Source organism: Lissotriton vulgaris, chromosome 2_1 (assembly GCF_964263255.1).
Source record: "Lissotriton vulgaris chromosome 2_1, aLisVul1.2, whole genome shotgun sequence".
Lineage (NCBI taxonomy): Eukaryota > Metazoa > Chordata > Amphibia > Caudata > Salamandridae > Lissotriton > Lissotriton vulgaris.
Genome location: NC_141687.1, coordinates 144,019,054 through 144,032,614, shown reverse-complemented (window position 1 = coordinate 144,032,614; position 13,561 = coordinate 144,019,054). Strand labels below are relative to the sequence as shown.

General features: G+C 41.8%; 1 protein-coding gene across 1 annotated transcript in view; it reads left to right on the top strand.

Annotated features, from left to right (window-relative positions):
• Positions 1-13,561, top strand: part of LOC147729701 (dynein axonemal heavy chain 17-like) — a 1,258,223-nt gene that overhangs the window by 394,601 nt on the left and 850,061 nt on the right. The window contains exon 23 of the mRNA XM_086954021.1: positions 8,776-8,934. Within this exon, the coding sequence (XP_086810147.1) occupies positions 8,776-8,934 (159 nt within the window). The remainder of the gene's footprint in view (positions 1-8,775; positions 8,935-13,561) is intronic.

Genomic DNA, 13,561 nt, shown 5'->3' with positions numbered 1-13,561 from the left:
TCCCCCTTGCATATTGGCTATCTCCACAGACCCCGTCATAGTTTTCCTTCACACGTCCCTGTTTGGTGCGGGACTGCGCATACTTCGCCACATGCCCTCTCGCCTGCTGTCCTTGATTTGGGCCCAATATTGGGGGGAAACATCCACATGATGTGTTCTGTTGCTCTGTATCAAGTACATAACGCGTACCCACCCATGCCATGATAGTGGTCTTAGCCCTGGGTAGACTTATTTAAAATGACACTCAGCTGAAACTTTTCGCCGAGCATCAAGAATTCTTGTGTCTTCGTGTTGTAACCCCTTTGCGAGCGGTGTATCTTTGGAACAGAGAAGGAGGGTAACTGTGCTTCAAGGGACACAAGTGGTGTCATTCTGCCAACCTGTGGGACACATGAGCAATCTGTTTTTTGGTAGGGCCAGCTATTGCTTACAATCTCAAAGGGTTTTACTAGGTTTCTGATCCTTTCGTTTAAATCTGCCCACATTTTTCGGAGATGGGGAAGAGTAAGGTGGGGGCCCTTGCTTCCAAGTCACCATCATCTGCTCACCGGGCTGCTACCATTTCATTTATATATTTATTTATTTATTTCAAAGGTTTGTTTGTATAGCGTTGGCTAGACCCAGAGGTATCAGAGCGCTTTACAGAAGCAAGAAGCGTGGCAAATATCAATGGAACAATGGATAATACATAATACAATAAGCAACATGAGATATCTCCATTGAATCAGGAGCAAGGTAAACATTCTAAGGATGAAAGGGTACACACAGTTAAAAAAAAGGGGAGGTATGACAGAGGAACACACAATTAAATATAACAAGGAAACATTTCAAGGGGTATGAGGGATGGTGTAACTCAAACAATTAACAAAATTAAGGGACATAAAATACGGGCTAAGTTAGAACCAGCATTAACAGAACACAGTAAAGGGCCATACAGAAATGTGGTTAGAACAAAAAAATAAAATGAGGGACCATGGAGAGCAAGACAGTTGTAAACAATAAGGAGAACGAAAGGCCAGCAGATCAGCAGAGGGATGACCTGAACAGGAGTCCAAAAGACATCTGGTGCCGAAAGATTCATAGGCTCCAGTATTTATTGAGGAGATGAAGTTTAAGGTCTCTTTTGAAGCCAGGGGAGGAGGGGTTGCAACGAAGTTCCCTCGGAAGGGCATTCCAGATGCTAGGTGCATTTCCTGAGAAGGAGCGAGTCTGGGTAGATTTCTTTTTTAGTAGCGGAGAACGAGGAGAAGAGCATTGGAGCTTCTCATCGATCTGGAACTGCCTACTCTTGTGAGTTTATTGGTTAAGTAGTCCAGAGATTGAGATTGAAGTGCTTTGTGGGTGATGCAGGCGGTCTTGTAGATGCATCTTCCTTCAATGGGGAGCCAGTTAAGGGACTTGAGGGAAGGCATGATGTGATCAAACCGTTTTCAGTCTGTTATAAGCCGGGCAGCCAATTCTGTTTTGTTGAGTTTCAATTTTAGATGGTTGGAGTAAAACCAGGATTGAATCTTGCTCAGACTTTTGTTAAGATGAAGGATGTCGCTGTGTGATTTGATTTTGTAGTAGAATTGCGTGTCATTGGCCTAATGATGTTAATTGGTCCCGGCTTGTTTCAAAATGATAGAAAGGGGTTCCATGAAGAGGTTGAAGAGAGAGGGGTAGAGAACTGAGCCCTGGGGGACACCAAGAGAGACAGGAGTAGGATTGGAGAGGCAGGGGTTGATTTTAATTTGTTGTGTTTGGTGTTGGAGGTAGGAAGTGACCAGTTTAGGACTGCGCCATTCAGGCCAGAACAAGACATGAGAGATTCTAGTAAGGATGAATGGTTGATGTTATCGAAAGCAGCTGAGAGGTCTAGTAGGATAAGAAGGCAAGTGTGGGAGCGCAGATTGGATAAACAGGCGTGGAGGCTGAAGATAAGTGCGAATAGGTTGTTTATTAATAATTGGTTGGGGAACAAAGGTTCGTGAATCACTATAGGTTTCTTCCTGCTTTTCTTCTTCTCGAAGGAGGGCTGTTAAGGCTGTCGTTCCAAGCTCCTCTTCATCGGAGACCACAGGATTTCCCCGGAAGCTCATAAAAGAGGTAAAAAGAAAGGGGCCGTCAGAACATTAATCCTACGAGTCTTCAAAGGTGTATACCGTCACCACACCACACAGTGTTCGTTTTCTGGGTTGTTCTAGGGTCCAGTGATTTAGCAAATTAAAGAGGAATTTAGAATGAATGAGTGTACAAAACAACGTATGGTGGTACAGACTGTGCAGGGACAAAACACAAGAGCATTGATCATCACACCCTATTTGGATGCGTAATCGAATATTTAAATCAACCAGAAACCTTGTCCCAGGTAATGGTCTTTGACACGAGAACCATTAAATGAAGGCAGTTGTTACAAGCAGGTACGTCACAATACTATGGCCAAGAACGATATGTCAGGATAACTGTGGTTAACAACTACAAAGCGTGTTTTCTGTATCCTCTAGTTCCTACCGCCACCTCCCCGTGTTCCGCCCTCCGTCCCTTGTAACATCCCACTCACCAGCCCTGCCGTAACTCTCCAGAGTCATGGCCGCTCTCCAGCATCCTCCGGGGGACTCCACCAGTTCTCACACCACGGTTCATCCGATTCCTCTTCGGCGCCGTCTTCTTTCCGGAGCTCTGTCACGCTGGTCTGGTCCCGCTGAATGTTCTCCACCTCCTCCTCTGGCGTCCTCTCCTTCGATTTAACTCTCCAATCCGGCCCGCCTTCTTCCCCACGACCTCCGCTTTCATTGGTTTAATGCGTGTACTTCCTGTGTCATGTCTAACTCCTTCCGGGTCTTGACTGCCGCCGGCTCTCTGCAGGGACACGGAAAGACGGCATGGAGTTTCAGAACTGGGATCGGGACTCCTGAAGTGGGCCCGAAATACCCGATCTTTGGTGGACAACGTGAATGATCCGCCCAGGGAGATACCTCGGTGAGTTCCTCCTCACAGCAAGCATCACCATTCTCTAAGGAACAATGATTTTTGTCAGCAATGTTAAGCATGGCGGTTTCAGTACTACAGCCTTTCCTGAAACAGGATTGGAAGGAGTCCAGTAGGTTATATTTGCCAATGTGTCTGTTGAGTTGTTGTAAGACATATTTCTCCATGGTTTTAGCTAGGAGTGGGAGGTTAGAGATGGGACGGAGGTTGTTGGAATCATTAGGATCGATGAGAGTGATTTGCCCAAGTTGAAGGGAGTCAGGGACACACCCAGAGGTGTAGGAGATGTTGAGTATTTTTGTCCAACAAGGGTGAATGATGAGGTTTTAGGTTGTGTACTAGATTTGCCAGGAGTTGGTCTTTGGTATGAGAGGTCAGCTTTAATTTCGCAATGATATTAAAGATTTCAAGCTTGTCATGGGTTTAAAATTAGTCCAAGTAGCGTCGTTTTTCAGTTGTGTGTTGGAAAGGATGACACAAGCATCAATTGGAGTAGATTGATTGAAGAAAGAATCAGGAGGAAGGGTTGATGTGGAGAAAGGGAAGTTGGTAAGAGAGATTTGGCAAGCAGGAAAAGCCACGGTTTGAGGGAAGGATTGATCAATTTTGTCAATTGTGTCTGTGAAGAAGCTGGCAATTTCCTCACATTTTTCATTGGAGTCCGTTAAGTCAGGAGAGGCAGATGAGGTTTGATTCTGACAATGTTAAAAAGTTCTCTGGGCCTATTTGTAGCACGATCAAGTTGGGAACTGAAAAAAGATGCTTTTTCTCTGAAAATGTGCTTCTTATAAGCTAACCTTGCAGATCTAAGGAGAGCCAAATGTAATGGCGAGGGGTGTTGTCTCCAAGTTCTTTTGAAGAAACCAGGTTTTTTTAACCCAGCGGCGCCAGGGCCACGCCCAATGTCTTCGAGTTCACCTGTCTTAGAATACAGAGACACGGGATACTTCTCGGTGACGTCAAAGATCAAATTTATTGGCTGCAACCAGGAACAGAAGTCTACGAAGTACGACACGGGTAGTTCGCTAGAGACTGCTCAATTTTCGTATTGCGAGACATCGTCTTTTATGCTAAAATTCACATTCCTGACAAACACCAATTATTTACAAACTAGCCAATCACAGGTGATATTGCAAAAGGTATCGCATAACGACAAGCCCAATTTTCAGTTGTCCAGTCCATCATCAATTACACGGGAAAGCCCAACATTCTTGCTCGGACAGGCCGGACAAACCCATAATAAAAGGACCACAACCCAAATCATAAATAGGCCATAAAAGAAGGAACAGAAACAGATGAGAAGCAAGATAGAAGGGTGTGTGCATGTACCATAAACTCAGCAATGTCCTGCTCTTTGATCTCTATCTTGACCAGCTGCCGAACAAGAAACTGGCTCAGCAAGGTTAGCTTCGGGCAACAAAGTCAGTTCGCTCAGGTCATCTAAAAGTCAGCTAACGGTGCACGTGTCCCAAAGACTCATTCGGCCGTAGTCATCGGCCTATGTGAGGGCAACCACAAAATGGCTGCCGTACACAAAATGGAACCCAAAGGTTCAGAACGAAACCTCTAAGTTCATAGTGAATCCATCAATCGAACATGACGAAAACACTCATACTTGCCGCACTCGTCATTTGCGGTTCGCTACTACCAAAATCGTCACGATACGATGACCTTTACGAAACGGGTTCAGAATCACGGAACCTCACTTTCCGCCAGTATAAGTTGTCTTTTTTCGTTATTGATCTCAGGATTAAACCAAGATTTAGATTGGATTACTCTTTGTTGTTTTAGTTTAAGCTGTGCAACTTGGTCAGTTGAAGTGGTCGATGAGCTTGTTTGGGAGAGCGGTAGAATTTGAGGTTGAGCATGAATTTTTGACCCGAGTTCAGTAGGAGGGACTTGTTTGAGGTTTCTGGTCCACACTGTACTTTTGTTATTTAAGATTGGAGGAGGAAAGACAATGATCAACATGTTGAACAGAATGAAATGGTGGTCGGACCAGTCAATGGGGATGATGGCAATAAGGGAGAGAAGATCATTACTCGTGATGATTGCGTCAAGTGTAGCACCTTTGATATGGGTGGGTTTGATGCAGAGTTGCTTTAAATCATTAATCGTTAGCGAGGCGCCTGACAGTTGGATCTTCTGCATTATTCCAATGAAAGTTATAATCTTCTAAAAACACATTCTTCGAGTCAGAAAGGGAGAAAGGAGTTAGGTCAGATAACTCTTTGGCGAAGGGTAGGAGCTTGCCAGGAGGGTGATAGATATTATGCAATTTGATAGGTGGGGAGCCTTTGACATTGAGTTCAATGCTGAGGTATTCAAAGGTCAAGTATTCAGCATTCTTTAGAAGGGAGGGTTGAAATTTGGTTTTGTGGATTATGGCTAGACCTCCACCCGTTCTAGCAGTTCTGTCATGTCTAATGATGGAGTAACCGACGTAGTAAGTTGGACAAGGATGGCCATTGAGTGGTCATTGAGCCAGGTTTCTGTGAGGAAAGCAATGTCAATAACCTCGCTTAGGATGGTTTCCACAATCTCCCAAGCATGAAGAGCTGCAGATCTGCAGGTAACAAGCATGCAAGAAAGAATGTTAGGTTTATCCTTAGCTGATTTGCGTGTGTGGATGGTTGTGTATTGCGCAGGAGGTCTGGGTGAGTTGTGAGTTACAGGGACTCGATTTAAGCCCATAATTACTGGGATGTTGGAGGAGGGGAAATGGTTGATCGCCTTAAACTTAGGGAGATAGGATTAGCTAAGGGCGTTTAGTTTCGAGGTGGAGAGAGAGCAGTGAGCATGGTAAGGCCTGTGTGCCTGCCTGCAAAGAGGAATTGTCGGCCAAGTGGAGCATTGAGAGAGGTTGGAAGAACTAGTAGGGGAAGTATATTAAGTGTAGGGGCGGGCCTGCGTGTTCTGGTTAGAGAGATTCAGTCTAAGATATGTTAATTCTGTAGCTAGAGAGTTGAATTTGAGTTCCATTCTGTTAAGAATCTGTGCAAGAGATTTTGAGGGGTAACCCGCAGTGAGGGTGAGGGAAGACACAAGAGGATTAGTGTAGACGAAGGGGGGAAACCCCACTATAGGAGGGTGGTCAATGACTGGGGAGGGAAACCCCACGTTAGTAAGTTGGTCAATGACATTCGGACTAGGATTTAATAAGCTCTGAGTGATTTGCCTAGGGTCTGCAGTTTGTAGGTGGTTCGAGTTGGAAGAGTAATTGAAATAAGGTGTACTCCGGGAAAAGCCACATTGTGCCAGTTGAAATGGACTTCATTAGTTGCTGAGTCACTGCACATTAGGGCGGTAGCAGTAGGAGACTACAAAGAAGGCAATTGAATAGGATGGGTGTTCGAAAGTGAAGCTGGGAAGTTTGTTGAGTCAGGTGGTGATCCAGCGTTGGAGAGAGTAGAACATCAAAGGGTTTATTTCATTAGCTGTGAATGTTGTTTCTAAAGAGATTGAATTTGGGGAAAGAAGGCTTTCCATGATGAGAGAAGATATTCCCTCTGGCTTCTCTCGTTGTAGGGACCCAAGGGGAGACGGTAATGTAATCTTTGGATTCATGTCCAGTGTCGGTTGCTTATAGTCGGGGGAATGGTGAGGGAATGCTCCATGGTGATTCTTGTGCTATAAAAGGAAGTGGCATTAGTGAGGGGTGTACTCAGGGCTCTTTTAATGCTGTCTGCCCAACTTTTAGCCTGAGGGGTAAGTGCAGAAGGAGGAATGCGGTTTCCAAATCGAAAGTTATTTCAGTCACTGTTGGGGTTCGGACGGAGTCTTTGAAGTGTACGCACCTGACGGAACGGGTTATCCGGGAGCAGAATGCCGATTTTGGTGCCTCAGCTGTACAGGGTCCCCACAGCTAGTCTCTATTGCCCTAAAATTGGAATCAATTGAAGTATGTATTTGATTGCTGGGAGATCAATTAAAGGTCTTAGAGGCTCTTCATAAGGATTTGAGACAGCTGATTGGAGGAGCCCCACTTTTAGTGATGCAGCAAGGCTTAATTTGCCCTGAAGTGAGACAAGTACAGGCTACTGCCTTGTCATTACATTCAGCCAGGTCTTTGGTAGCCCCCCCGCCCCTAAAATTCCTATGGCTAGAAATCCCTCATTAGGTCCATTCCTCCCTGACGTCCCACAACCATTTGTCCCCTGACTGGAGATGGTGGTAAATTTACCCCCTGAAGCAACTCCTTATGTTTTAGTACTAGCAGATGTCCCTCCTCTTAAAAGCGCAATGCCGGATATCTATCGGGAATTCAAGAACAAGGGAGAGTTTTGCTCGGACCAGATGCAAAGAGACGGGCAGATGTCTGCATAGTGGTTGATTTTAATAATCCTCATATCGCAGCACCCATTCTAGCTATAGTTGGTTTTAACAAGTATCCCATCCACACAGGTATCTGCTCCCATTAGGTTTTTTCTATGAGCCAGATATTGTATGTAACACCCCATTGATCACAAAAAAATGTAGTTCAATACATTTTGGTCCTTCCATACAGTTCCAATGGGCCCTTTCCCAGTGCCTTTGAAGAATAGCTTTTCTCCCTTCAGTCATTTAGATTCCTGTGATTCATTTCCAGCTATTGAGATTCAGCCAGTCCTGGCTGCACCCCTGGCCACTGATCAGTATATCAATTGTGGAAATAAGAAGGCTTTGGGGTTGGTAACCTGGAACATCGCAGGCTTTTCGCAAAATTTTACAATAATAACTGGGTGCAGTTTGTTAAAACATACCAAGTGGTGTGTTTACAGGAAACGTGGGAACTAGATACATCTTTTTTCTTGAAGGATATAAAACCTACTTTGTTCCTTTTGTAGTGTAGGGAGGGCAAAGGGTGGTTTGGTGATCTTTGTGACATTAGAACTCCGTGGATATGTTAAAGATTTCAAATGGAACTCACTTTTATTTCAGGGTCTTAAAATGTTTGTTCTGGGATCTACGCCGATTGTTTTGATTAATTTCTATACCGCTACGTCCACATCAAGTGGGTTATTTAATCTCCTTAGCCTATGTCTGAGGGAAGATAGTGGGGATGGGGGAAGCATGCAGTGGTCCCCTTAACTATTGTGTGCTCCTCACAACCCCATGGACATGATTCCCAAAGAGGAAACTGCCCCTAGGGGACAGCTTCACCTTTGAAAATCAGTTACTACTCCAACTGGGGAGTTGGTAACTCAGCAGTTTTTGGCGACATAAATTATAGTCAAATCATTTAGATGCACCTTTGCCACTAGCAAAGAGAAGGGAATGCCGCCTTAATACCTTTTCTATTTGTGGTTCAGAAACGGTTGCTTTTTAAAGAAATATGTAAATTGTAGAAAGGTAATTTGTGGTTGCAAACTCCATAATTTCTCGAATGGAAGACTTTGGGACCTCTGTCAAGCTCTGTGACCATAACTTGCATTCCTTATGGCAGCAAGTTATAGTACACCATAACATGTTTATTTTTTTTAATTCTGCATGCAAAGCAATGTATTAGAAGATTACTTTGTTCTGTTAACTGAGAAGGAGTTAGTCTGTATATTTCTTCCCAGGGAATGAATAATTGTTTTGTTTGTTGAATAGAGTAAATGTCTCAATCTTTCCTGTGTCAGTCTCTTACCATGTGTGATATTTCATACACATAATGTATTAATCACCATCTCTTTATATTAACAAGTTGCTGGTCCAAAGATGTCTCGCATAGGCTGCTGTAAGTATTTGGGAGATAAAACTGTACTCAAGAGAAAAATACCGATACAAAATACTCCAATTTTGCCCAAGACATTCATTGTGAATGTATCTGATTGATTTCAGCTATCTGAATCTACATTAGAACTACTGGAATCCAACATTAAAAAGTCCACATTCACCGTTGAAAATATGGAGAGAAAAGCTGGAGGTAATGTGGCCGCTGGGACTCTTTTGAGATGGCTCCAGAGAGCAGTCCACTACTACAGGTTAAAGGCCTCAAAGGTATTAATCTTTTACGTAATGCACTGCATTAAAACAATTATAATGTTCTTTATGTCAAGTAAGAGTCAATAGACATCAAACGTAATTATCTCTCGTAAATTTAAAAGAAAATAAGGATATTGCTCTTCATCGTGTTCTCACATTGACATCATCCATCTTATGTTTTTTCAGGAAGTAATTGTGCTTTCTGTGGCACCATTACTATTTATATTTTGTATTACAGCAAAAGATTGGGGTATAGGTGATTGCGGAACAGCCAAAATGTCAGTCTTGATTTGATGATTACTGTAGTCCCGGGCGGCACTTTCCTAAGGATATACACAGCTGATTTTTCTACTACATCTGTCGAAAACTGACTGTTATGTGGGGACTGTTTCACTAGAAATAAATGTCCAGATAAAAGGGTCATATTGAGGGCCACTGCAGGTCACCCAAACCTTTAAAATATTGAATCTGCATGTACCCTCTGTAGGTTGAACAAGCAAATGGCCAGTGTTATCCAACACAGTTGATAGTTTAAAAGTTAATCTACTTGCAATAAAAAGCTCTTAACAATTTTGAAGCATTGATTTATACCTGACACACAGGTCGCAATTCTAAATTATACATTTCAAAATTATACTTCTTTTTGTAGTAAATTTACCAGGATACAATGTAAATGAATAGCTGTTTCTGTAAGAGGTTGACCAGAAGCGCCTGCTACAATATACCAAATATGGCAAAAATATCCTCAAATAAGTGTTACTTCGCACTTAATTTATGGGTTAATCAGATTTTTGAATTCAAATGACGTCTCATTTGTGAGGCTCCTGCGATACAAATTGCCACACATAATATCTGTTATTGCAAACAAAAGGGACTTCCTTTGTCACGACCTAGCAAATTTACATTTTTAACATAGAACGTTCCACAAAACATGCTTCCAAATAGAAAGAATACTACAAATGATCCTACTCTTAGGAAATGTTAGAGTAGAATAATCTGTAGTATTATATTGAATCTTTTTCACTCATTCATTTGAACATTGCAAAGCTAATGTCTACAGGACTCTACGTGGATTATATCTGTTGTCTATCCTGAACAATCATAACAACCCAAGCTCCTAACCTGCGTTTTACAAGCACCAGTGATTAGGGATACTTTTGAAATTTTAAAATGCGTACCTGTAGCCATTCATCTTTGTCATGCTTAGAAAGAGAGTTGCTAATTTTACGTCCATGCAAACATGGGGTTGTACATTTCCGTCAGAGAAGTTAATGTGTATTATTCCTTTCAGGAAAAAGTGACATACATGACTCATACAGTTGCCACAATGATAATGCTTATCTTAAAACTCACTCTAATATCCTTAACTGTGTTTCCTGATGTTCAGTCAGTAGCAAACACTATTTGCTTATTCCTAATGTTAAATATCGTAGAGCTTTGAGAAATGTCGGGGAAGGAAAGAACAACTTAAAGCACCACATTTTGCTACCTAAAGGCCCACTGTCCCTTCACACGTTCTCCTACAGCTCACTTTACTAGATATAAAGCTGTAGATATGCCTGTTTGCTGAACCTCGTCTTTTTAAACTTGGATTGTATTTTTCCTGCTGGTGGTGATGAATTGTGCTTTTATGGAAACTCTTATCCGAATAAAGATTATTTGAATTGAATTGAAATTGAACCTCGTCTTGCAGAAATGTGAAATAAGCGCTACATTCAAGTTGGTTCATACCTCTTCTATAAATGAAACTGTTTGCCTGCAGAGCATCAATAATAATGACCTATGTCCAGGCAATGGGCCGTCCTAGGATCTGCACAATTTGAGGTGCCCTTTTACTGTAGAATGTTCACGTCTTGAAACTTCACGGTTTTCTAAGCATATGGACCTATAAGTGATTCTTTGATGGGGAGGAGATGTTTACTTCACCCTGATAACTGACCACCGAAAGTGTGTTTTGTATATTCACTTGTCGCTATTCCAATTTTAGTGTATTGTGTTATGCAGCTTTTTTGCATCTCTGGCAAACTCAATCTGGTGATGGGCTGACCGGTGTTAGCGTTTCATGGAATCATGATGTAATATATATATGAGGAGTAATTTGGTCTGTAGGACATGAAGAGCAGAATATTAGTTTACTTTAACTAGTTTGGATTGGAGAAGCTCTCTGGCACAGTTATTTAGTTATATATATTCTGTTCACTCTGAAAAGCAAGTGTTAGGTCAAATCATCTTATACTATTTCTTATTGATCAGGCCTTTCGTACCTAACACCTCTTTCCATGCTTTAATACCAATAGCAAAATAGGTTTGTTGGCATATTTGAAACCTCTAAAAAAGAACTGTAGGTCACCATCTTTCCAAAATCCCTTTTCGCAATTTTTTTTGCATGAAGTGTTTGAATGCATTACCATCTTTTAGAAAGATATTTCAGTGAAAAAATGTTCATTCCACTAATCCTAGCATAGCAAAATATCTGAGTTTAAAGGAAAGCTCTTGAATATAGCTGAAGAGTATATAATGCATAATGTTTGCCAGCTATACTGCGTTGCTACATCAAAAGCATCCCTAACTATACCATTTTGAAATCCAGTTAATCTGCATTCTAGGTATACATTAACATTCTACATGTTAATCCTCCATGAACATGTAAGTCATAGTTCCATAGTTTGGTGTTCTCTAAAATGTATTTTAATCCTGTGTCCCTGGTATTGTGCAATTTTTCCAAGGAGAGACTGTTGATTACTTCTTAAAATTAGTCCTCAAATTTGCGAAGCTTTTTCTCCCTCACCTAATGAGTTCTTTTAAAATATTGCTATCTTCACAAGCCTTAAATGGGCTGTCAATTTTAAAAACAAAAAAAATAGTTTGTTTAAAACCTCCACTAAAAGTCGTTTTTTGGAGAAAAATCTGGCAAAAAAAGAAATTAGCATGAGCAAAGTCTTTTGTAAAACATTTTTTTTGCTAGGCTCACTGTGCCCACACGCGTAATCTGAAAATATGACTGTCTTTGCAGTCTGCACGAAGGGCATTGTTTGTCAACTTCGTTGAAGCTCAAGGGTTGAGTTTCCAGTGTCATCCATTGAACCTTAAATTCAAAGGCCTCAAACGCAATTCAGTTAGTTTTATGGAAGACTTTATCTTAACGCTGGGTACAAACTACATCCTTGCACGGGTTTAAGCTGTCCTACTTAACACTGTTTGCAAGAAGTAGACTTTAGTGCATGTGATTCTTAAAAACAGACTAACTCCTGGTTCTCCAGTTCTACTATTTCCTGTAGCCTGCAGTGTGCATGTTTATGGGCTGGGAGTGTTAATGTCTTGTATTTACTATTGAAAATGTTTATCTGTCTGATTAATATATCCCTAACATATCCCTTCTTGGGCCTCCTACATGAAAGAGAGGAGAGTTTGTGCGTTTTCCTTGCAGTAGCCTATGCAATGAGATCATTGGTGTTTGACTTTCATTTAATGCACAGTGTCAGAAATGCATTTGCAGGTGTTTGAGAATACCCTGTGCGACACCTAATATGGTGGTTTCTATATTTGCATTGATTTTACTTGACCACTCCTCTGATACTCTACTGTCAACACCCACAAATGCTGAGACAGACCCCCATCTAAGGACATCTTTTGGCTCTAAATGAGATGAAAGAAGGCCATGGTCCCCTCTAGCCAGTGAAAGGAATGTTGCTGCACAATTGTTTGTAGCTGTATGTGCGATATGTCACTCACAAGCCGGGAATGTACGCTGTGCAAGATATAAAAATGTGGTTGGCAATGGTTTTTATTCTGAGCAACAGTTGGCTCAATTTGTCCATTTATGCTAATACATTCACATAGGGCCAGATGTATGATAGTTTTTGGTGGTCGCAAATGGGAAATCGGCCCATTTGTGAGCGCTAAAAAAGGGTTATGGCATGTACCAAACCTATTTTGCCATCCGGTTACCTGTTACCGATGGAAAAAATAGATTTTGTAAGTCGCTATTTGGATGGGGTATGGCAAGAGCGTCCCCTCCTAATAGCAGGGGGAGGTAAGATTATTTTTTGACTGCAAATATGGTGACAAAACAATCACATTTACTACCAATTTCAAGTAGGTGGTAAACCCATCACAAATGGGAAGGGGTCCCCAGGAGACCCCATCCCCTTTGTGATTGGCAGCAAAAATGTTTTTTAACGCAGGTAGTGGTCTCACGGACCACTCCCTGCTCTTTAAAAATGAAACTGAAATGTTTTATTTTTTTTTAAATGCATCCTGTTTAACTTTATGGAGAACGGGCTGCATGTAAGAAAAAAAACCTACTTTATTGAAAAAGCAGTCACAGACATGGTGGTGTACTAACCCCAACAGGCCACCAGCTGTGTGAGTACCGGCCATTATTATTATTATTATAGGGGTTTGTAAAGCGCCTGGTGACGCCTCCCGGCGTGTCCCCGCGCTATGGAGAGAGAGTATTAGCAGGGTGAAGCCAGAAGACAAGCAATTAAAGAGTAAAAAAATAAGTTTTTAACATTTTTCTAAAGGATGTCTCGTTTTTATTCTGTCTGATATTCAAGGGAAGGGTGTTCCACTTTTTTGCCGCAAGAGTGCGAAAGGACCTGCCTCCCAATTTAGCCTTTTTTGGGAGCGTTGTTTTGAG